Source organism: Corvus kubaryi, unplaced genomic scaffold, assembly GCF_017639235.1.
Source record: "Corvus kubaryi isolate FWS band 111438036 unplaced genomic scaffold, C.kubaryi_AGA036_p1.0 65163, whole genome shotgun sequence".
In the NCBI taxonomy this organism is placed as follows: Eukaryota; Metazoa; Chordata; class Aves; order Passeriformes; family Corvidae; genus Corvus; species Corvus kubaryi.
The window spans coordinates 1-22,807 of record NW_024581806.1 but is presented as its reverse complement, the minus strand read 5'-3'; the positions used below and the strand labels follow the sequence as shown (position 1 = coordinate 22,807).

Sequence of the window (22,807 nt, the reverse complement as noted above, 5' to 3'; positions counted from 1 at the left end):
AGATAACAGTGGACAAGATAACAATGTTCAGTCCAAACACAGACATAAGTTTATAACTGATTCCTTGGTGGCAAAGTTCCGAGCTCCTGCTGGTAAATCCTAATAGGTTAGAGAATTTTGCTTGATGAAATGTATAGAAGTAGACACACACGCGTGTTTGAGAGGTGCATCTATGCTCTTGCTCACAGAGGTGCAATATATTTTTGTTCAAACCTTCTGAGTTTAGTAATTCATAGTTGTTTGTTTTTTTCCCAAGGTTGCTGTGAAAATAATAGATAAAACCCAGCTAAATCCTACTAGTCTGCAAAAGGTAAGAATAGACCATAACATCTGGAATTCTGTAAACAGTTGAACTGTGATCCTTTACTTGACAAAAATACTTGATCCCCTTATCTTGCTAAACAACATTTTTGTGTGTGACCTTGGGAGAGTGTGGTCTCCCTGCTATAATGTGCACATCCGTGTGTCTGAGTGCAGTGACTCCGCGTGGTTCCTATCTGCACAGCTGTTTTGCTCTTTCTTCCTCTTCTAGCTTTTCTCTTTGCCAACAGTAAATTTATTTCCAATTAGGTGCACAAACAATTTGTCTACATGCTAAACCAAGATGTAATGCTGTAAAGGATGGTATTTTTCTTGGATTTTTTCTTTAATGTAGTAATTGGTTTTTTGTGGACTTAGAGTACCAACTCTTATTGCTTTAATGGGTTTTTCTGCATTTGTCTTTATACTCTTTCAACTTTTTAAGGTATTTGCTGAACTCAAGGGACCTGTGGCAATTACTTTTTGTGCATAGAATTGACAAAATGAGTGAATATAATCAGAACAGCCTTGTTTATGCCTGTAGATAGAAATTCAGCAGTCCTTCATAATGATTGTGATAAGTGTTTTATCAAAACCCTGGGGATTTTTGTTCGGTTTGGATTTTTACTATTTAACTCTGCGTATGTTTTGTTGTGGCTGAAACACAGCAATGTTGTACTGTCCTACTGAAGGACACCCATTATAAAAATTTGGGGGTTTTTTTGTTTAGAAGTACTAGACTGCTGCTGTCTGTAGCTGTAGAAATGAGTGAAAGAGGCCAGGGCTTATTGCTGTTCTTTTATCTCTGGCTGCTGTTACATTCATTTTATTGTGTCACTTTGGTTATGGGGAGTTATAAACAGCTTTGCTTTAATTTCTTTTTCCTTTTATTTCTTTTATACTTTGATTTATTTGCTTTAATGTCTCCTTTGTAGTACTTGTAAGTGTGGGTTCTTCTGGGTTTTTAATCTAACCTGCTGTGCAGTCCATGCAGAAGCTTTGCTGTTAAATCCTATATCCTATATTAAGCAAATCTCTTTGCTAATATTTGAGCTAGAAGGCAGCGTGTGACAGAGCATATTGTGGAAATCCTGTGCTGCTCACGTAGCTTATTTTCCACCTAGCTTGGTGTTGACACTTGAAGAGCTGGGTGAGTTTGTCTCATTGTTGAGCAATGAGAAGCTAAAGTATGTTTCTGGAAAACTAAGAAAAACTCAGTTTTAGGACAATAGTTTTAATGTTAAGTTGTATTTCATACAAAAATACTTGATAATAATTCAATAAACCATTCCAAGTATAAATAAGACTTTCATAGCATACAAATGATGTTGTCACACTGCACAAATAGTACATAAATTACTCATGCAGTAGGTCTTTGCTGTTATTATTTATTTTTTTGAGTGGGAAGCTGGCAACAAGAGAAACAGTATTAGGTACTGTTAGAAGCAGCTGATAGTAGAACTAAGGATAGATGTTTAAATTTAGTAATTTAACCACTGAATTTAGGAATTTAATTCTTCAGTAACTTCTAAATATATTTATTCCATGCATCTTCTGCTCACACTGAAAAATGGGGTAATTTGTTGGTATGATATTTTCGTTTGTAAAATATTGATTATGATTTTCAGAAAAAATAATCTTTGTTTTGAAGCTTTATATTTCTTCAGCTGTGACTGAGTGAATGAATATTGATTGCCTGAAAGCTCTTAAGTAAACTTTAACACAATTTTTGCACAGTCACTGAAGCAACTGTAAAGACAAAGCAAATAAGGGTGAGAGGGTCGTTCATTAGCATACTTAAGATAATTTCTGTTAGTATTTTAATGGGTCATTTGTGAATTGTAAGTAAAATAATAAAAATTCTTGTTCTGTTCTATGAAATCAGTCACCCTTTTTTTTTTTCTTTCTGCACTGAGCTATTACATTGTGTTTTTGATTCTTCATGTACTGTTTAGTATCACTGCAACATGAAGCTTTATAACTTTGTCATCAGGCTTACACTGTACAAAGGGCTGTTCAGTAGTTGGATTTCTTTCCTTGAGAGAGAGGCAGTGTTGGGAATGGGAAGCAGTGATAGTAGTATTGTGTTAATAGGAATGGGCACTTATCTAATGAAGGTTTATAGAGGAAGTGGAGTATGTTACTGGCACAAAAATACCGCTCCTGAGTGTGAACCCATCTAAATTCTCATGGTTAAGAGGATGGTCTCTAGAACTTCAAAGCTGATAAATTGTATGCACTTCAGCAAAACTTTTAGACCTTCAATCACGACTGATTATTATTAATCAAACAAGACAAATTTCTTATCTTGGGCATGGGGTCATTGACAAAACCATCCCCTTTCCATTCACCACAGTTTGAAGGATACCAAGTGCAAGTTGGTTTTGCTACAGTACTTGCTACTGACCTAATTAAGTGAAATGAGTCATCATAGCTTCACATGCACCATTCTGTTTTGTAAACAGAAATATTTAAGCACATACTTCGCTTGCTGGAAGTGTTATACAAGCTGGGTCTGTAGTTAGTCATGGGTATAAAAGCTCTTAGCTGCTCACCAGTGGTTTTCATGCCTTGTAGTATGGACAGGGTACTTCAGACAGTTACTTTAGCTTGTGTCATGGGCTAACATTTGATTGCTTAAGTAAGTTGACCTTGTGAATTTTTAACTTTGCTTTCTTGTCCATGCAATGTGATAATCTTAACTTACATTATATTTCTCACTCTAGGACCTCTGCTTCTTTAAACAGAAAACCAATGTTGAATTAAGGGTCCTGCCTTTTTATTTTGTTTTCAGTTTGTTCAGTGTGTGGTTACCACTGTACTCAGTGAGCATCTGTTTAGAACAGAGCTGGCTTTATTGTTGACTTGCTGTCTTGATAGTAACACACGGTACTGACTTAGCTTTTTCCACTGTTGCTATTGTAGTTTGTTCCCAAGTGTAAGTATTTGGGTTTTGTCATAACACAGATTTATATCAAAATAGCTGGTCTACTTTTTGCATATCTGCTACATTGAAAGTTTTGCCTTGTACTGGCTTCACCAGGGATGTTTCTGAAATAGCATTCTCTTGCTCTTCTGCGAACTGCTGGTGGAGCAGAAGGCGCTGGTTTTTTCATTAATAGGTTTAATTAGGAAATGGTGTTTCAGATATGCCCCTTTTAGGTGTCAGCAAGGTTTTTATTTTTCAAACATACTTGGAGCCTCTAACTTAAGTTCCTTCTGTTAAGAAAAGCAGAACAGAAGTAAAGTAGTAGTAGAAGATTTGGAACAATTTCAGTATGTTACCTATTGAAAGCTGTGCTTCTTTTGCCCCATCCCTTCTCAGTTACAACTTAGAAAGTAGAACAGCTTTCAAGCACATTTTTAAAAGCAAGACAAAGCCTTGGTTAACTGAAGATTTTCAGTTTGATTTTAGTAACTTAAAATAGTAAATCTCAAACATGGGTATCAATCTGACAGCAAGTATAAACGTTGTTAATGGTGTGGCAGATCCTTGCTTTCTGCAGTTTGTGCCTTGAAAAATTAAGCTGGAAACACAGGAAACAATTTTTCAAGTCTTGTCACTTTTTCCTAACTACAAATTTGAGGAGCTGAGTGTGGTGCTGGTTGTCCCTTTCTATAAGCGAAGCACCTTTCCAACAAGGAGATGCTTGTTCAAGAGCTTTTTTTGAATGGCAGCAGTTTTCAAGAATCAAGGGTGGTCCTATAAATATGTGGTGGGGTGAGGAGAGAAAAGTCAGGGAGCACTTACACCTTCTGAGAGAGCAGGACGGTGCTGCTCAGGAAAATACAGGTGTGTCTGAATTCTGAAAATGCTGTTTTTTGTCAGTAAAATAGATCATAATCCTGCAGCAGGTTGCCTTGTCCTCAGAGAAGAACGAATACCACTGTTCTCTCCAGATATTTATAAATTTACCAAACTTGGCTATGTAGGAAATAACTGTGGTCTTCTTGCTTAAATACCTCTATATGCAAAGGAAGAGATGTATCCTGGGTGTTATTGAGGGGTGTGGTGGGTATTGTTACAAGGTGTTTATATTTGTAAATACATGGTTATTTGCATTGCAAGTGTTAATGACCAGCATGCTTCTGCATGGGGAAAGCATGGTGGGGGAGGTTTATCTCAAAGTAGTGCTTCATGGAATGCAGAGTTGCAATGTAAATAATGTCCTTGAATACTGTTAATGCTTTTATCCAGAAATACTTGGGGAACAAAATTTTATGTCACTGTAAAATCAATTTGAATCTTAAACCGATTAGTAAACTTCTAAGTCTTGTGAAAATATTGAATAGAAGAATTCACACCTGGGGTTTGTTTTTTTTCAATTCCTGTGTGCTTTACCTTAAATATAAAATTGTGAGGGTTGAAATTATTCTCTATAGAAGTCATATTTTAATCCTTCTTATGAAGGTATGTGTTTATTGCTGTACCTCTTGTACCAGCATTAATAGCATTAAGTTACAAAATATCTTTCCAATCTTTTGGGAGGAACTGATTTTCCACATACCTGCTTAGACATTCTTCTGATGCTGTACCATCTATTGGATTAGATTTGTTAGCTTCTGATTATTTTATATTGATTTAGCTGAGAAATCTATTCTTGTGCAACAAATTCGAATACTTAGAAAAGCAACAAATTCTCAAAGAATCTCCTGCTGTGATGTTTTTCCTTAGCAATGACTGATTTTATGAGGAAAAGATATTTGTTGAAGTTAATTCTGGTGCATAATGTTACATAGCCTTGTTTTGTGTTTTAGACATAAGCAAACTGCATCTGTTCATATTTGCTCAGAGAAATGCTTCTGTAGTCTTTGCTTCCTTCTGAAATTGTTTTAATGATGATTGTAATGCAAGGGCATAGTAACTAGCTTGAAATGCTTAATGCAAGTATAGAACTGTAATATTATTACTTGAGCTGTAGTAATGTACTTTATCAAAAGCTGAGTTTCAGTAAGATGTTTCTCTGTAGTCTTAACTCGTAGAATTTTAGAAACAGCGTAAAATATGTGCTAAAGTGCTACTCTTTGAGGAGCTGTTTGGTCTCTGGCTTGCATCACTGTACCCTTTTGCAAGGGTTGCATCTGATCAAATGGGACTAATTTTGAAAATGGAGGGTGAGATGTCTCTGAGGCATCAGACAAACAAAACAACAACACACATAATGTGTTGAGCCCAGTTTCTCTCTAAGGAGTACTGTAGTGCTAAGATGTTTCCAAAATATCTAAGCATTACATTGAACAGTGAGCATTTCTTCATTTATTTTCATATCCTCCATTAGCCCAATAAGGGACCAAAGAGTATGCAGCTCAGTAAATAGGGGCTATGCTCTTCACTTAAACAGTGAAAGCCTATCAGTATTGTCAGCCTCAAGTACACAGCACCAAACTACATAGTCATTTTTGATTTCTTTCATTTGCCTTCTTTCCTTTGAGCCCTTAGGTTAGTCTTGATTACCTCTAATTAATAAAGGCATGCATGGTAGAAATTTAAGAGCAATAACCTCTTGTTTGTTTAAAAAAAAAAAAAAATCTGTCAGAAGTATGTATAGTTAGGGTTTTACGTTTGTCCAGTTGTTTATAATTATGTGATTCAGCATCATAGAGGAGACTTTCAGCAATGATATATCTTCAGGAGTTGCAGGGGGAGAGAGGGGGCATCACTGCTGCTTGTGGCCCAGTGTAAAATTTGGTAGTTGTAGGAATAGCAAACTTGCCTGCTTCACCTCTGTGGAGCAGCAGGACTTGGAGGATGTCAGAATTCCTGGTATCTGATTCCATTTGAACATCTGTGTGTGACTTTTCCCTAGTGCTGCACCTCGTACTTGCACCTGCAGTTTTGATGTGTTTGGGGTAGTTGGCTGAGCTTGCCAGTCACCAAAGAAATTAGAAGAGAGTGAAAATTTGTGTGAATGATCTGTGGGGTTTGGTCAATGTGAGACTCCAGAAAGGGCTGGGCAACTTAGTGTGTTTGTTTGCATAAAGCTTAGTAATTAGTCTGGTTTTGGTATGTAGTTATTTGTAGTGATTATAATTATTTAATGCATAAGATGTAGATTGTTTTCTGGAGTTCACTGCACTATATTTATTTATATTTTATGCTAATTCTACTTTCTGTGGCCTTTTCTGTTTTCTTTTTGACATTTAAATTTGGATATATCTTGTGTAATTTTTCCCTAATAAACACATTCTAAGGAAATTGTCCTGCTTCCTTGACAGTTGTTTCGAGAAGTACGAATAATGAAGATACTGAATCATCCCAATATTGGTAGGAGCCCTGCATTTCTGCTGACTTTTTTTCTGTTATACTGTTTACATTTTACTCTATTTGGCTGTATTTGAATGTACTGCTATTAAACTTCTTTTGGAGATAATAGGACAGTAAGCATCCAGTAAATGCTTCATTGTCTCACCTCCTTTATTGACTCTGTTTGCACCAAGAATTTTGCTTAGAGGAGGTAAACTGCTCAGTCCAGGAAAGCCTTACAAAGAGTAGGAGATGTGACCTCTCTGGTCTATAAAGTACCCCAACTCCCCTCTTCTACTGAAATTATTCTTGAGACCCAAAAGCATGAGTTTTTTAGGTGAGAGTACCAAAACTCCATTATTTCAGTCTAGGAAAGACTCCTGCTGACTGATATTTCCAGAAAATTAGAATTACCAAGTATGTAATTTTCCCTTTCTGCTTTAGTTCTTTCACCTACCCCACAGCTTCAGGGCCCTACTTTGTGATGACAATTCTTCTGGCTGAGGAGGGCTGGACAGTCTTGTTCCAGAGACAGTTAATGGTCCTGAATCGGCCAGAGGGCTTGTTGCATACAAGGTATGGATGAGGTGTACAAGTTATTACATGCTAGGCACTCCCTTCTCATCCCTTAAATTGTTTGTTGCTTTTTCAGCATTCATAGCTTCTGCTGTTTTTTGTTTTCATGGGGGTGGTGGTGGGGGTGTGTTTGTTTTAAATGAGTGGTTATATTGCAATCTGAGGAAAGTCAGACCTAACATTTCTGGTATCCACTTGGTTTTTAGTTGGTCAGAATCTCAGATTTCTGACTGTGAGCAGTTTACTAGCAAAACAGGGGAGGTTTGTATGATCTTAAAGAAGTCTGCGTCAAATTAAACACTAATTTCAGCATGAACTTGTTTGTACAGTGTGCATAAACGTCTGAGAAAATTGTGAATTAATATGCTTTATTATCAACTGTGATTTAGAAATTAATTTTGGTCTTTTTTCCCCTCAAAAGAATGCTAACCTAAAGGTCTCTGTATGATCTAGTGTTATCACTGACCATAAATTATACTCATTCCATGAGTATAATTGTTTGTTTGTGCTGTGCTTTTACTCCTGGCTGCAATCTCTCTCTCATTCATTTTTCTTGCAGTAAAATTATTTGAAGTTATTGAGACTGAAAAGACGTTGTATTTGGTAATGGAATATGCCAGTGGGGGTAAGTGGATTCTGAAATGCGTGTTAAGGATAAACTGAAATGCTAGTGACATGCCTAGAAACGCTTTAAGGATTTAATGGGTTATTGCAATCTGGCCTTCAGAGCAGTCCCAGCAGACCTCCCAGGGCAGGATTTCTTGATTCTGTTAAGTAACCTCTTAGGTTTGTGCTGAAGGGTAGTTCCCATTCTGAGGTTCCTGCTGCAGTATCAGGAGATAATCTGGCACTGATTCTGGCAAAAACTCTCAACTCGGTATTTATCCGCTATATCTAGGCGAGCAGTGGTGCCTCATTTTATCTTGCAAATGTGTGCCAAAGCACTTGGAGAGGCAGATCCGGGGATGGGAATAAGTAACACAGGAAGGGGAACCAGCAGGCTCATAGTGAGAAGGGATAGTGAGTGCCTGCTTGAGAAACTGCTTAGCATCTGAATGGGAAAGGTTTGAATGTGGGAAGAGAATCCAGCACAGCGCCAGTGACCAGCTAGGAAAGGCTGCTGACAGACAGTGCAAAGATGAGGATCTGAAAGGCATTTGAGCAGCTTTATCAGAAAGAGAACAAGAAGGAATAAACAGAAATAATATAAATGATGTTAAGTGAAGCCACTAGAGACGCGCAAAACAAATCTGGTGCATAAGTTGCCTGATTCCTAGTGTGTCTTACACACAATATCAATATTTTTCATGATGGATTTTGTGTGTTTCACAGTGGTTAAGTGAATTTATTTTAAAAATTGAAGAAGCCTTAGTATGAAGGGTTCCATTTTTACTTCTTTGTTATTATTTGTCTGAATGAAATCCAATGCAAAAAGTCAAAAGGAATTTTTCTTGGCTGCTTGTATTTCCTTTCTCTTCAAGAAGGGGGGAGCGTGGGGTGTGTGTTGCTCTCAAGCATGTTTTGATTGTGTGTGATAGTCAAAAAAATTAATACTAATGTTTTGTCCTTGTCATGATCAGGAGAAGTGTTTGACTACCTAGTTGCACATGGAAGAATGAAAGAGAAAGAGGCTCGTTCAAAATTCAGGCAGGTACGGAATTAGTATATTCATTCTTTTATTTCTGTTTATGTTGTTTTCAGATAGACATGAGTGTGAGCAAACTTCTTTTACTTAAAAAAAAAAAATTGTTTTGATAGTGTTTATTGAAGCCACAGTGGAAAAAAAATCCCAGAAGATAAGTGTCTGCTTCCTATATACTGTCTAAAAATAGTAAGATTATTTTACATTTACTTCTAGTCAATGTTTCTAAGAGTCACTTTTTTTATTGTGACTCACTTCAGGTTTAAATCCTTTTCTGCATATATTAGAATTTTACAGCTGTTCTATCTAGAGCTGTTGATATGATGACAGGTACTGCTGTGTTCATGTCACACTGTTTTGTAGGAAGGCTATTCTGTAATAGGCTTTTCTATTCTTTTTACAGAATTTCTCACCTTAATCCTTTTCTTACCCTGGTATTAGTGATTGTTTTGGAAAAGCTTTGATCAGATAAATATATCAAGTTTGGTGTTTCTCAGAATTAAGTTATATAATTAACATTTAAAGAAACTGCTCTTAACTTGATGTTTCAGACTTGTTTTTTGATGTATATGTGAAAGACATGAAAATGTTGAATGAATTGTTCTGCTAGGGATGAACTGCGAAGATAGGCAGTTGATACTGTAGAAGATAAAATCTGAGATGATGTGTCTGGCTACTGGGTTGAAGGGTGGATTGATTTCCTTTCAATAATTATTGCGATTGGGTGATTGTCGTTTAAAAAAATGTTTCTCCAATTACCTCGAGGGGTATGTATTAAACTTCTTTTTAGTAGGAAAATGAGCTGCTTATAGGGACTTTCCAGTTTTAGTATTTAAGCTTTAATGAAAGAAACTTAGATGAATATTTTTTAAGATAAACGCTTTATTTATTAATTTCTTACGTTTTAGTGAATCATATCAGGAAAGAAAATTATTAAATTATATGCAAAAACTCATACTGAAGTTGAAATAAAATATTTCACTGATCATCTTGGTGTTTCAGATTGTGTCTGCTGTACAGTACTGTCATCAAAAATGCATAGTTCATCGTGATCTTAAGGTAGGTTGTTACTTATTTTACTTTTTGCTCCCTATCATACAGACTTAATTTCATTCTGTATATTAGTCCTTTCCACTGCCTGTGTCTGCCTCAAACATGTGAACGAGGGAACTATCACTTGTATTTTATTCTCAATTTCCTGAAGCACAAAAATAATGTAGCTTGCCTCTTGGAACAGGGGAAAGACAAGAATAGAACATGTGTTACTTTGATTCCAGTTTTGGCTTTAAGAAAAAGACATGCTCTCCAAAGAGTTATACCTGCTGTCGTGCTGGTATCTAGCACAGTGAAACTGCAGAAGATCAATTTATACCAGTCAGTACTACTTAATTAAAATATTTTCAGTTAAAGTATATTGCAAGGATATTAAAAAAATAGTCTTTCCTTAGTGATCTATTAGAAATATGTTAAGATTTAATCTGTTTGAGTTTCTGGTTTAGTGTTTAATTTGGGCAGGAAAAAAAAATTAAGGGTAAACAGAAGTTAGTTGAATTTCTTTTTTTTTTTTTTTTTTTTTTATCCTTTTTAGTAATCTATCTGTGTAAACAACCAGACCATATTAAGAGTTCAGCAAATGCAGGTACAGCCTAGGGCTTCAGCCTGAAGTTGTCTTCATGCCAGGTTTAGGTATCATGGGACTTGGACAAGATCTTCACCTGCTTGAAAGCTGTCTTGTGCTGTTGCTTTGATGTCTCTGTACATTTACAAAGAAAACACTGTTGTAGGTTCTTTCTTACTAATGTATCTAAATACTTGTGAAAAGCTGAGGTTAAATAATTCCTAAGGCTTTTTTTTTTTCACCAGTATCTTTTGTCTTATCTGATAATGCACTGCAGCATTCTCTCAACCTCATTCTTACAAATCTATTCCCTGCTTCCTGTCAATCTGCCAGCTCCTGCGTGTGTACATGAGGATGGATAATAAATACATCCTTTTCTGCTGAGTCGTCCCTGCCCCGGGACTGTTGTCATCTGGTGGTGGAGGTGCCTGCCCAGCACTCTGAAGTCAGAATGCAAGGAAGGAAAGGGTTAGATCTCACTGAATTCTTGATTAAATAAAACTCCTCCATATCTTGCCTGATGGTTTGGAGCCTGTGAATGTTTTGTCAAGCTCCCTGGAGCTTACTGCAGCCACTGCTGTTCAGCTTTGCAGAAGGCTGCACCCAGTGACCTCTTGGCCAGCCAGGACAAGCCTCTTTCACTGGTTCTCTCAGTCCCACACTCGGCTGGGAGTAGGGAGCCAGCCACCTCCTCCTGCTTATCTAGCTCTGGCTCCTTCAGCCCAGCTGTGTGACTGAATCTTGCTGCATTAACCCCTGCAGTTACTCAGCATCCTGCATCTTCCTCTTTCTCCCAGAGCTCCTTAGAGCCTCCACCTCTCCTCCATTTCTTAGTTCCGTAGCGCACACAGAGCTCACAGGCCACAGGGCTCACAGGCCATGCTCCCAAGCCTGTGCAAAACAGCTTTGCAGCATTCACACAGGAACTACCTGCCACGAGGAGTCTGCTGCTGATCTCCTTCCTATTTGCAAGACAGGCAGGCAGGCTCCGAAATAACTTTTATTTGATTTTTTTTCTGTCTTCTCTTGGCTGGAGTTATACTAGACTCATTTGAAAAGTTCAGAGCAAGGTGTGATTGAGAGCCAGTCAGCCTAGCCAATGAAAAATACATTTTCCAAAGGAAAAAAGGCTATATTTGTGGCTTTGAGGAGGCGTTCTTTCTTCATCTCTTCTTTCCAAGTGATGTGACATCTCTGTCTCCCTTAAAACTCTTCTCATGGAGCTGCAGATAAGGAAAAAGCAACTTTAAAGTGGTGTCTGCATTCTCATCTGCTTCTGTTGGCTCTCCATGGTATCAGCGCATTGAGCAATTGATATTGCAGCACAACAAGGCAGAGATTTAGCACATTTTGGATATTTTTGATAAGACTTTTTGGCTTTAATAACAGGGTAAACTCTATCATTTACAAGTTATTTCAGACTAAACTGGGGAGATGTGTAAGAAAATATGCAGGTTTGTCCAGGCTATTCTGGTAGAAGAGGAGGGAGCACAAAGCCCATGGGTACTTAAACTATCTCCTTTTAATTTTGTGATTATTAAGCTTGTGCAGAAGGGGCTATAACCAATTCCAACTTTGCTTATCCTGTGATGCACAGAACTTATCTTTTCAGTTCATACTTTTTGCTCTGAACGTGTAATCAACAAGAGCATAGTCTTTCTATTTGGCATATTAAAAAGGTCTTCTGGTGTTTTTGTTTGAAGTAAGGAACCTAAAAGCATGGGGTACTTGGGTTGCAGAGTACTGTTGAACTAGGAGGGCTATTGTAATCACAGACCAGCTGCACTGACAGTACTGTTTTCACCACAAGGAAAATGAAGTCTTTGTGCAGTAGTGTAGAAGGCTGTCAGATCTGGAAAACAGCTCTGTGAGTCTGTCTGCAGGCACATCAGCTGGAACCAGCTGGGATTACAGGTCATGAATTGGAAGAATAAAATATTTTCCAGGATAGAGTTTGTAAAAATGGTCTGTATTTAACTCCTGATAAAGACTAAATTCTGTTGTGCAGCTATTGGGTTGATATACTGGTAGTTCGTTGTCTCCTGTTCTGTTCACTGAGTGTAAGTGAAATTATTAAAAATAAACCCAAACAAACACAGATAAAATTGTGTTTACCCTTTAAATCAAATCAGCTGACAATTAGATTGCTGCTTCTCTGATTGTGAGCTAAGACATTTTTATATATTCTGGGCTCAACTCTGAGCACAGCATGTGATGAGAGATGTCTGTTTGCTATAAAATTGCTTGGCTATAAGGTGAACCCTCTACTCTGGTTAATATCTGTCCTCGTGTTGAAAAAGTAGGATTCCTGCACTGCTTGGTGCTATCCTGTGTTGCTAATGTTCAGATCAGGAGCTGGGACCCAGTTAGATAAATAAACATTGCCCAGTTCTGCTGCACTCCTTGCAGAGTATCCTTGCATTTTGAGAAATCACTTTATTCCCCCAATAATTTATTAGTATTTCTGTAACTTCACCGTTTTAATCTTCTTTCCTACCTGTGGTACTAAATATAAGGTACTGTTCACTGACTGTCCAGGTACCTGTACACTTGCATCTCTGTGTGTGATGGATTGCATTTACATGATTGATACACAGGCATTAATCGTAGATGTATTGAAGACATTGTGTGTGAAAAGAATTAAATACTTAAGTGTTAACACCGTGGTGTTGCTGTTGCTGAAGCAAACACTAATAATAAAAGGGACAGGATTTTTTGGTACAGAACGCTAAGATACAGCATGTACCTTGAAGTATTTAATCTTAAAAGCAGAAGGTATCTTCTTCTAAAGTCTTAAATTCCTGTTAACATTTACTCCACCAAAATGATAGATGATGTCTAGGATTAGATTTACTCTCCTTGGCATGAGAAATTGGCATGAACCTTGTCACAAGCTGAAACTGCTGTCTGAGATGTCTAGCTACTTCATTCTAAAGCTGAAGGAAGTTATTTCTTCCAGAAAAGAAAATGTTCATAGTTGATTCACTAGCTGACTTTTAAGTTTGTTTAGCTGCATTTAACAGTTAGATTTTCTTGAGTAAACACTGCTGATTTTCAGTACTTGTAATGTACTAGGGGGAATTAGGTTCTTTTATTTTGCAAGAAAGAGGCAGAATGAACCATTCTAGAAAAAAATGAACCATTTTAGAAAAAAATACTTGTATTCATTGATGAATGATACATTGTACTATATATGTATTTATACTTGGATACAAAAATTGTCCTCTTCCTCTTTCATTTTCCTCTTAGGCAGAAAACCTTCTACTTGATTCAGATATGAACATTAAAATCGCCGACTTTGGGTTTAGTAACGAATTCACAGTTGGTAATAAACTGGACACGTTTTGTGGCAGCCCACCTTACGCGGCTCCTGAACTTTTCCAAGGAAAGAAATATGATGGCCCTGAAGTGGATGTGTGGAGCCTTGGGGTGATTTTGTACACACTAGTGAGCGGATCACTGCCATTTGATGGGCAGAATCTAAAGGTACAGTTACAGTATGAAAGCTTGGCTTTTGCTGGGTTTCAATCTTCTGTGTCATCAGGAGCTCACCTTTAAAACTCTTATTTTACAGGAACTGAGGGAGCGAGTACTGAGGGGGAAGTACCGCATTCCATTCTACATGTCCACAGACTGTGAAAATCTACTGAAGAAGCTACTAGTACTGAATCCAATCAAACGAGGCAGCTTGGAAGTAAGTCATTTTGGTTTTGAAACAAGGGGGTTCAGATTAAGAAAGAATAAAATACAACAGTTGCTTGAGAATTCTAAATTTTTCAAGATGGATACTTTCTTCCTGTTTTAAGGGCCCAAAAGTCTTGTTAAAAAAAAAAAGGAGGAAATGCCCCAGAAACAGTGCAGCTTGAAAATAAAGTGTTAATCAATGAAAATCTAACCTTAATTGCAGCTGACTAACAACTAAATTAAGAGCATTTCCAAGTGCAAACTGTTCCCACTTGTTTCAGTCAGATAATGGAGCTAGTTCAAAACCTGTGGAAAGCAGAACAAGATTGTAAATATCTTCCTGGAGGTTTTTTTTGGAGAAACAAGACCAGCAGCAGGCAGTACCATAAGCTTTTTTGACTTACTGTTTTCATGACTTCTTAAAAATGATCAGTACAAGAAGAGTAACTGATGGAAAACTGTGGAGTTTTTTGTTTGTCTTATTAGTGCCATAAAACATGTAAACACTAAGAACTCTGTGAATGATATGATAATAACGGCTAGTTATTTCTCTTCAATCGTTTCTTCTCCCTCTTCTGGTAGTTTTGTTTCTGAGTAGCTGGAAAGTTTATATATATATATATATTAAAAAAAAAATTCCTGATGTGTTCCTCAGGTGAAATCTGTTTTGAGGATTTCTAATGAGTTCTGATTGTTGTTGTTGTTAGTAAATTAGGTTTTATTTTCATGGGATGGAGAGAATATCTGTGCATAACTTGTAAGGTGTTTAAAAGGTTCAGTGTTTTTAAAGGGGCTGTTTTGTTTGAGATTGATGGATTGAATTGTATTTGCTGCATAGCTGATATTTTAACAAATAATTGGTGTAGAGTTCACTCCAAAAGCTGCTTGGTTCTATTTTGTGAATTCTTTAACAGGGAGAGATTTTTTAAAATAACATCTACTTACCATAGAGATGAAAGTAGAGCAGAAGACAAATAGAATACTTCTAAAATAGTATTTGCATGAATTAATCACTAGTGACTTTTGTTTCATCTTTCTACACATACTTGTGCAGCAGTGGATGGTGTTCCAGAGAATAAATCCCATTTAAGCAGCTTTTTATTTGTAGTGGCATGACTTATGCTTCCTGGCATGGATGATACCTGTGCAAAGAAGCATGCACTTGCTGAGCTCTGTCTGCATGCAGCTCATTCCAAGCTGATGCTGGTTTATGACTTTTTATAAATAGTTCTAAGTTGAATAAAGTCTGTGCTGATGAGAGTGGTGAATGATGGCTTCTACTTTACTGATATGTGCTCATTATGCTCTGTGATTACTGTCTAAAGGACATAACGGTAAGAGTGTAGTCACTTCACAGAATACTGTTTACCTGTGTCATGTTTTGGTTTTAGGGAAATAGTTTTTTCTTTTATTGAATTTTCCTCTGGGTTTTCAGCAGTTTCTCTTCCAATCTAATTTCACTTTCATTCTAGACATTGTAGTGTTGTCCAGGTCTCTCCTTCCTGTCCCTGGAGAGAGGTATTGGATAGCAGCCTCACTGAAAGGACAAGGTTGTCAGATTGTGTGGAAGAGAGCAAGTAAATGTTGTGATCGAGGGTCTTGAGCCAGTTCCAAAATACTGGTAACAGACATTTTTCAGTATGCTAACCTGAGGGGGAGAGAAATAGACATCACAACATCTTTTTAAAAAGGAATATTCCTGAAATCACATTTGTTGAAAGTGTGGTATGTGATTTGGAAAGAAATTTGTCTGAACATTTCTAAAAATACATGTTTAGAATGAAAGTATAAATTTATTGGAAGCCTCTAAAACTGGGAGGACGATGTCATTTTACATGGGGAGGATTTTTTTTGTGCTTTGCCTTCTGATTATTTGCTCAGTTCCAACCATACATCATCTCAGTTCCCATGAATGTTTTTGGCAGACCATCCAAAAGGATGTTTGTCAGGGACATCAGCATCAAAGCTGAGATCCACACAAGATCAGCACCATATGGGTTAGGCTTAGCACTTGTCCTGTGGTAAGGAACCAGGCAAATCTTTATTAAAATGGTTCCTCTAGACTTTTTCATTGTTGCAGCTGAGAAGAAACGTTCTGGAAACAAGAGAATGTTGTTATAAACCAGTAAATATTCCCAGGAAGAGATGGGAAAAATGTACTGTCAGAAAATATGTGGATCTCTTAACTGTCAGGATTTCAACTAATTCCTCTTTCCCTCTCTCCCGGTCTTTAATTCTTTTGCACAGTGTTGCTCTGAAGTTCCTCCAGAGCAGATTTAGGCTTACAGAATGTAATAAAATAATTTTGACACAGACAGGACTTGAGCCAGACCAGATTTTTATTAGATAGCTTTCCTAAAAACTGAGGGAAAACTCATCAATAATGTCTAGTTGGTTGAAATTTAGTTTGGGTTGATGTTTAAGAAGTACAGTTTGGGTCAGATTTCTAAATATTCTGACCAAGGCTGCTGCTCTTTAATCAGCCGACTGAAAGCCCAGCAGAACTTAAACAAATGTAGTATTGATCCTGGAATTGGATTGTTTGTGTTGCTTCAAAATGCTTGATTGTAAGAGCCTGTTTAAGAGTTGTACAATAACTCAGTGTGCTTCTGAGATCATGTATTTAAAAGACAGAAGCTAGCAAAAATGTAGATATTTAACAGCTTGAAACAGAGTGGATTACACTGAACTCTAGATCTACCTACTGAAGAGACGTGAAAAACTAGGTGGGGATTTTCAGGTTTGCCTGTTAATTCAAGAAGGATCAAGAAAAGGAGGTAGAATTTGACTAGTGATTTCTGGCATCCACTTCATTGTGCTTAAACTTCTGGTTTATGTAGCAGTATCTTTAAAAAATTGTGATTGCAGAGACTGCATAGTACTCTTTGGGCAGTCTCTTGTGTTCCTGCAAGGCTACAAATATGTAACCCAAGTCTGTTGTCAAGTAGACTCATGCTCTGTGTGTCAGAAATGCAGTATAGCATGTGTTCACAATCCCTTCCTCTTTATCCCACTCAAAAGCCAAAATACCAATTCCATCATAGATCAAATCCTTAAGTGTTATTGTCAGCAAAATGTTAATTAGCACAAAGTTCTCTATTGTTCTCATAGGGGTACAGCTATTGGGGTCTGTAATTTGGCAGCAGCACTACATACAAAGAATTTGGTTATATCAGTGGAAAATTGAGTCTTTGGCTCTTTGTGAGAAGTAACTTAATTTGGTGATTGCAAGGCATATTTGGAAGCTGTGGGAAACTTGATTTGCTGGCACTTGTTTCATTCTTGTGTCCATGTAGTGAGCAGTATTAGCATCTGTCCCTGAAGAGACATGTGTGCCTGTTGCTGTAGGAGAGAAAATTATTTTAGCTGTTTAATATGCCCTTAAGGAGAAACTGTAATGGTTAGGGATTCCAGACAATCAATCTTGAAGGCCTATAAAAAGATCCAGGCCACAAGAGAAGGAAATTTTCCAAAGAAGGCAGGAGAAATTTTTGAAGTAAATAACTGCATGGCATAGAGAGAGTTAAGAGGCATTTCTCCCTCCAGCCAAACTGTGAACATATTTAGGTCAAGTGCAGTGAGAAGATCCATAGGAAAAAGTGACCAGTTGGCATCATGATCTTCAAACTAATGACTTTAGGAAGCATCAGCACATTCCTGAAATATTCCTTCGTTTCTAACACATCCTTTGCTATTATTTGAAGGAGCTCTTTATTGTGATAGAGTTGGTATTGCAGTACCATCTTAGGATGTTAACCAAGAGTAGGGCTTGAGTGTTGGTCATTGGGCAAAATGAGATAAGGAGACAGTGGAAGTGAAGGGTACAAAATGAAAGACTTCCAGTAGTTTTGCTGGTATTTTGGGACACGGGGATTGTGTTGGGAAGGGTAAATAGGAGGAATGAACTTATGGAAACAAAAGGATGTGAAAGATAAAAGAAGAGTAAGATGTGAGGAGGAAAGGTATGAGGGAAAGAGCAGCATTCAGATTATTATGAACTTCAAATTGTTTTTCAGTAGACAAGCTAACACAAATGTAAAGGGGTGTGGTAAATGGCATGTTGTCCTAAAGCTCTTTTCTTTCCTTAGCAAATCATGAAGGATCGGTGGATGAATGTTGGCCACGAAGAAGAAGAACTAAAGCCATATACTGAGCCTGAACCAGATTTCAATGACACCAAAAGAATAGGTAAGACCTTCAGAAGGATGTTGCATCTGATGGACACAGGCAATTTTATCTTGTAAGCCAAACTAAACTCGTATTGAATTTGACCTACAATCTTATCATACAAGTAAAATACATTCTTTTTATTTAAATGAGAAATTCCATTACAATGGCCTCCTTATAACTGCTTTTGTGACTTCACTGAGCTGACATCAATCTACAAGCACAGCAGAAGACAAATAAAACTACAGAATTTAACAGACTGAAGGAGATAGATTTTGTTATGAGGGCAACACTTCTTGCCTGCTGTGGTTAGTGGCAGTTACTGTTTTGGCCCAGTAGCTATTCATAGTTTCTATTTGCCAGTGATTTATTTGTTTGACATTGAACATTGTGTAAGTTAGTTAAGAATTGTATAATGTAGTTGGCAGTTTTTATGATGAAAATAACAATGGAAGAGAGGAGTTTGTAGCATTTTCTATTTTGCACAGGAAAGAAACCTCAATGGCTTGAGCTGAATCTTAGTTACTTTAAATTATAAAGCTGTTTTTCTATTTTCACTGTTCTTAAGTTGTCAGTAAACCCAAACACTTATTCTGCTGATGTATCTGGCTCTTTTTACTTTTAGACATTATGGTCACAATGGGCTTTTCAAGAGAAGAAATCCATGAATCTTTAGTAAACCAAAAGTATGATGAAGTCATGGCTACTTACCTGCTTCTAGGTAGAAAACCACCTGAAGTAAGTGCTGCTTACATTTTCTGTTTTGGCCTTTATATGTTGCTGAGTTTAATGATGTTTTTGTTAATTATTTTGTAACTTTTTTTTTTAATGTGCTTGATAACTTATTAATGTGTTTCCCTTTTCATATCTTCTTGGATATCTTGTTAGTTCCCATATGAAGAAATAAATCTTAAGTATGTTTGTGTTTGCTTGTAAATATGTTGAATTGCTTTCTTAAAAAGCTGGCTGTTAATCTGAAGTGCCATGACTTCTTCTTGTCATGTATTTTCAGTTAAAATCTGAAATAGTTAGTAGCAGTTATTTTTCTGGCTACTCTGATGTGACATCCTTTATTTCTCAGAAATGTGTTTATCCTTTCTCACTTATATACTGTTTTATAGTGTATTTAATTATTTAATAAGTTACTACATTGCAGTCATTAATAAATTCGTGGCAGAAAGTCTTGATTGTTTTGGAACTTAGAAGGATCTGTACATCTTTCAGGACCACATGGATTTTTCAAGAAATCAGAGACCAAGGCTTTCTTTTTGAAATTATTTTTTCCTGCTGCTTTGTTGGCGTTCCTTCAATTCCAAGAAAGTGTAGATCTGATATGTGCATCCTTGAGTGAATTTTCTCACATCTCTGAGCCAGAATTCCCTTGTGATGGTAGAGCATGGAGGGAATCTGTCTAAAATCATTTTGGCTCAAATTGCTTGGAAGAGGATCTTTGTCTTTTCCTCTGCTCTTACATAGAACTTACGCTTCTTAGATATGAACAAATCAGTGCCTGAGTTGCAGACCTTATAAAGATGTTTTGAAAGCCATAAAGAATCCTTTAGTCAGTACTTGCTTTTTTAGTCCTTCTGACTCAGTCCAATGCATTTTAAAATTGTGCTGGAGCTATGAATGCTCCTGGGCTTTAAAATAAAAAAGGCAGGGAAAGCCATTCTGTGGCTTAGGTTTTAAAATAGCACAGTTTTTGTTTCTGTCAAGATTCTTCTAATTTTGTTTTGAGCATTCATTAACTACTTAGCTTTAGCTATGTGTTTTTAAAGCACATTAAACACAGATAAAGCGATAAAATTAATCTTGAAGAATATTCAACTCTGGATGCAATTTTAAATTTTAAAAAAAAAGCCTTTGATTGGAACTTTTTGCTTTATAATGCCATGAAAGTACCAGTAGTGTTGAATTTCATTTATGATTTGAAAACCTGTTTTTCTTGTAGTTTGAAGCCGGTGATTCCTTGTCCAGCAGCAACTTGGGTCAAAGGTCTCGTCCCAGCAGTGACCTCAACAACAGCTCAGTGCAGTCCCCGGCTCACCTGAAGGTCCAGCGGAGCATCTCCACCAACCAGAAGCAGCGGCGGTTCAGTGATCATGGTGGGATAACGTTCCAACAAGGAAACTTACAGACACAGCTTAGTGGGAATGGGCAGTGTTTTGTGAAGCTGGCAGGGCCCCCACTCTGTGAATTTGCTGTGTGTGATGTGTCCTGCTGTCTGTGATGTGTCTCTGTATGAATGCTTCCGTGGTAAATCTGGATCCATGCACCTCACCAGTTTAATTCTTTGGATTTGTTACTTGGTTTATCTTCTAAATGAGAACAGTGAGGGTGTTTGCTGGTTAGGAACTAATGTCAGCTGTTGGTCTGGATAACCTCAAGGGCAGCAAACCAATTGTTTTGTCATTACATTTGGTTGTGGGGCCAAATTGTTTGTTTCCAAAAGACAACAATTTTACCAAGTATCCAGGAAACATTTTCAGGTGAAAATGCTTCTATCAAAAAGGAGTACATATTTAAAACATTAAATGAAAGATGATTCTTTTTTCCTCAGCTGTCAAATTGCTATAAATATTTCTAAAATGTTTCGCCCTTTTCTCTGCCTCATTTACATTATAGTTTTCTGCATTTTTTTCCCAAAAATAGTAACCAATGTGAAAATTGTTAGCTGATGTGATTTTATTTGAAAGGAATGTAAAAGTCTACTGACGGAGGAGTTTTTCCAAAACACTTTAAAGAATGGTGAAAGGAAAAGAATTGTGATATTTTCCAAGTATAAACATGCTTGTAAACAAAGTAGTCCTAGGGTTTTCAGGGGAAAACAGGTTTTCATAGTATTTAGAGGAAAAGGTATCCAGTAAAAAGTACTAAAAAAAATTTGGAAAATGTCATTTAATTCCTTTTTTCAAAATATGGTGCAAATTGCATGGATTTAAAATGAGAATTAAGATGCTCTTCTAGGTTTTACATATTGATGTGAAATGGGAAGTAATTCTGAACTGCAAATTGGTAGTGGAGAGAGAGTGGGTAGAAAGAACACAGGCTGTCACAGCTCGATTTAGTAGGTTGGTCTGTGTGCTGAGTTTGCCGTCAGAGTTGTTCAAATGCTTTTTTTGGACTCGGGGAATTATATTTAGACTACTTTGGCCAAGAAAAATGCAGTGATTATTTTTAGATATTTATTAATTCTATTTTTATTTGGCAGTTGGCCCCTCGATTCCTCCTGCTGTGTCATACACAAAAAGGTCTCAGGCAAATAGTGTGGAAAGTGAACAGAAAGAAGACTGGGACAAGGATGTCTCACGCAAACTTGGCAGCACTACAGTGGGATCCAAAGGAGAGATGGCTGCAAGTCCACTTGTGGGTCCAGAAAGAAAGAAGTCAAGTGCAGTTACCAGTGTGAGTTGGGTGTGCTTCTGGCTTGTTATATTTACTTTTCCCTTTTTAAACAAAATGTGCAGCACAGGGTTACTATAGACATAATGGGTATGGAATAAGCCACTAAGTCTATTTCTGGTAACTTTTACTGACAGACAGAAATAGGCTACAGTAGATGCCTTTTAAAATAAACCTTGCCCTTCCCCCCACAACTTTACTTTTTCTAACACTAACATAACAGTAAACATGAGAATGTCTGCACTTGGGCAAACTTCAGTTTCTGTCAAGAAAAATACTGTATATTTAAGGAAAGAACATAAGAATGGAGCCAATATGGAGTGCTCTTTTTCTGGTTTCTAATGCTTGTCTATCTACAAAGAAGTCAAGGGGCTTCTAAATCAGAGATTTCATCTGATTAATCCTATATAATATCTCTGATGAACTTTCTCTGTAAATTTGGTTGCTTGGTTTTCTGAAACCATGTCATTTTGGACTTCAGAAATGGGGTGAGATGAGGGGGAACAACCCACTTGTTCCCTGGTGCATGTGCCTGCTGATGATACGATTTACAGCCTGGCTGTTGCATTAAGAAACTGAACTAGCAAATGAATAATTTCTTAATGCTTCTGTTGTGATACTTACAGTTCTGTAAACTGCTATCATATTACTGCCTCAAACACCTTTGTTCCAAATAAGAGTCTGTCTCTTCTAATGTGAAAGCATCTACTTTGCCTTGTGGTAATTCCTGTGCAGTTGTATTGGTGTTCAGGATTCGCAGTGAAAAAGTACTGCATGGTGTTTAAACAGCTACTTAGGAGCAAGAGTTCATGTGGGGAGAAAAAAATCGGCATGAATCATGATTTAAAATTGAAGTATATTTTGTGCTGTTTAGGAGACATGGTCTATTAAATACAAAAATTCTTGCCATCTTTTAGTACAGTAGACTGGCAACAGGAGTTCTCATTGTCCTTTGGGATTCTGTGTGCTTCCATCTTGGATATTCTGGAAAGATGATGTACATTTCTACTAGAATTTTCTGAAAGTAAAGTAAATGCTGAAGTTCATTTAACCCCTAATGTTCTGTAGGCTGTGTCTGCAATACATCTGCATATGCTTTAAATATTTTTTTTTTTAATTTTAAATGGAGTTGTTGTGGGGGGGGGGGGGGGGGGGGGGGGGGGGGGGGGGGGGG

General features: G+C 37.1%; 1 protein-coding gene across 1 annotated transcript in view; it reads left to right on the top strand.

Moving 5' to 3' along the window:
• The window catches only part of LOC121673075 (serine/threonine-protein kinase MARK1-like), a 31,192-nt gene extending 9,463 nt beyond the window's left edge, over positions 1 to 21,729 (top strand). The window contains exons 3-13 of the mRNA XM_042046116.1: positions 257 to 310; positions 6,517 to 6,565; positions 7,680 to 7,745; positions 8,701 to 8,771; positions 9,765 to 9,821; positions 13,630 to 13,866; positions 13,955 to 14,074; positions 18,153 to 18,252; positions 18,857 to 18,969; positions 20,183 to 20,336; positions 21,443 to 21,729. Coding sequence (XP_041902050.1) covers positions 257 to 310; positions 6,517 to 6,565; positions 7,680 to 7,745; positions 8,701 to 8,771; positions 9,765 to 9,821; positions 13,630 to 13,866; positions 13,955 to 14,074; positions 18,153 to 18,252; positions 18,857 to 18,969; positions 20,183 to 20,336; positions 21,443 to 21,714 — 1,293 coding nt within the window. The 3' untranslated portion in view covers positions 21,715 to 21,729. The remainder of the gene's footprint in view (positions 1 to 256; positions 311 to 6,516; positions 6,566 to 7,679; positions 7,746 to 8,700; positions 8,772 to 9,764; positions 9,822 to 13,629; positions 13,867 to 13,954; positions 14,075 to 18,152; positions 18,253 to 18,856; positions 18,970 to 20,182; positions 20,337 to 21,442) is intronic.
• Positions 21,730 to 22,807: the final 1,078 nt, after the last annotated feature.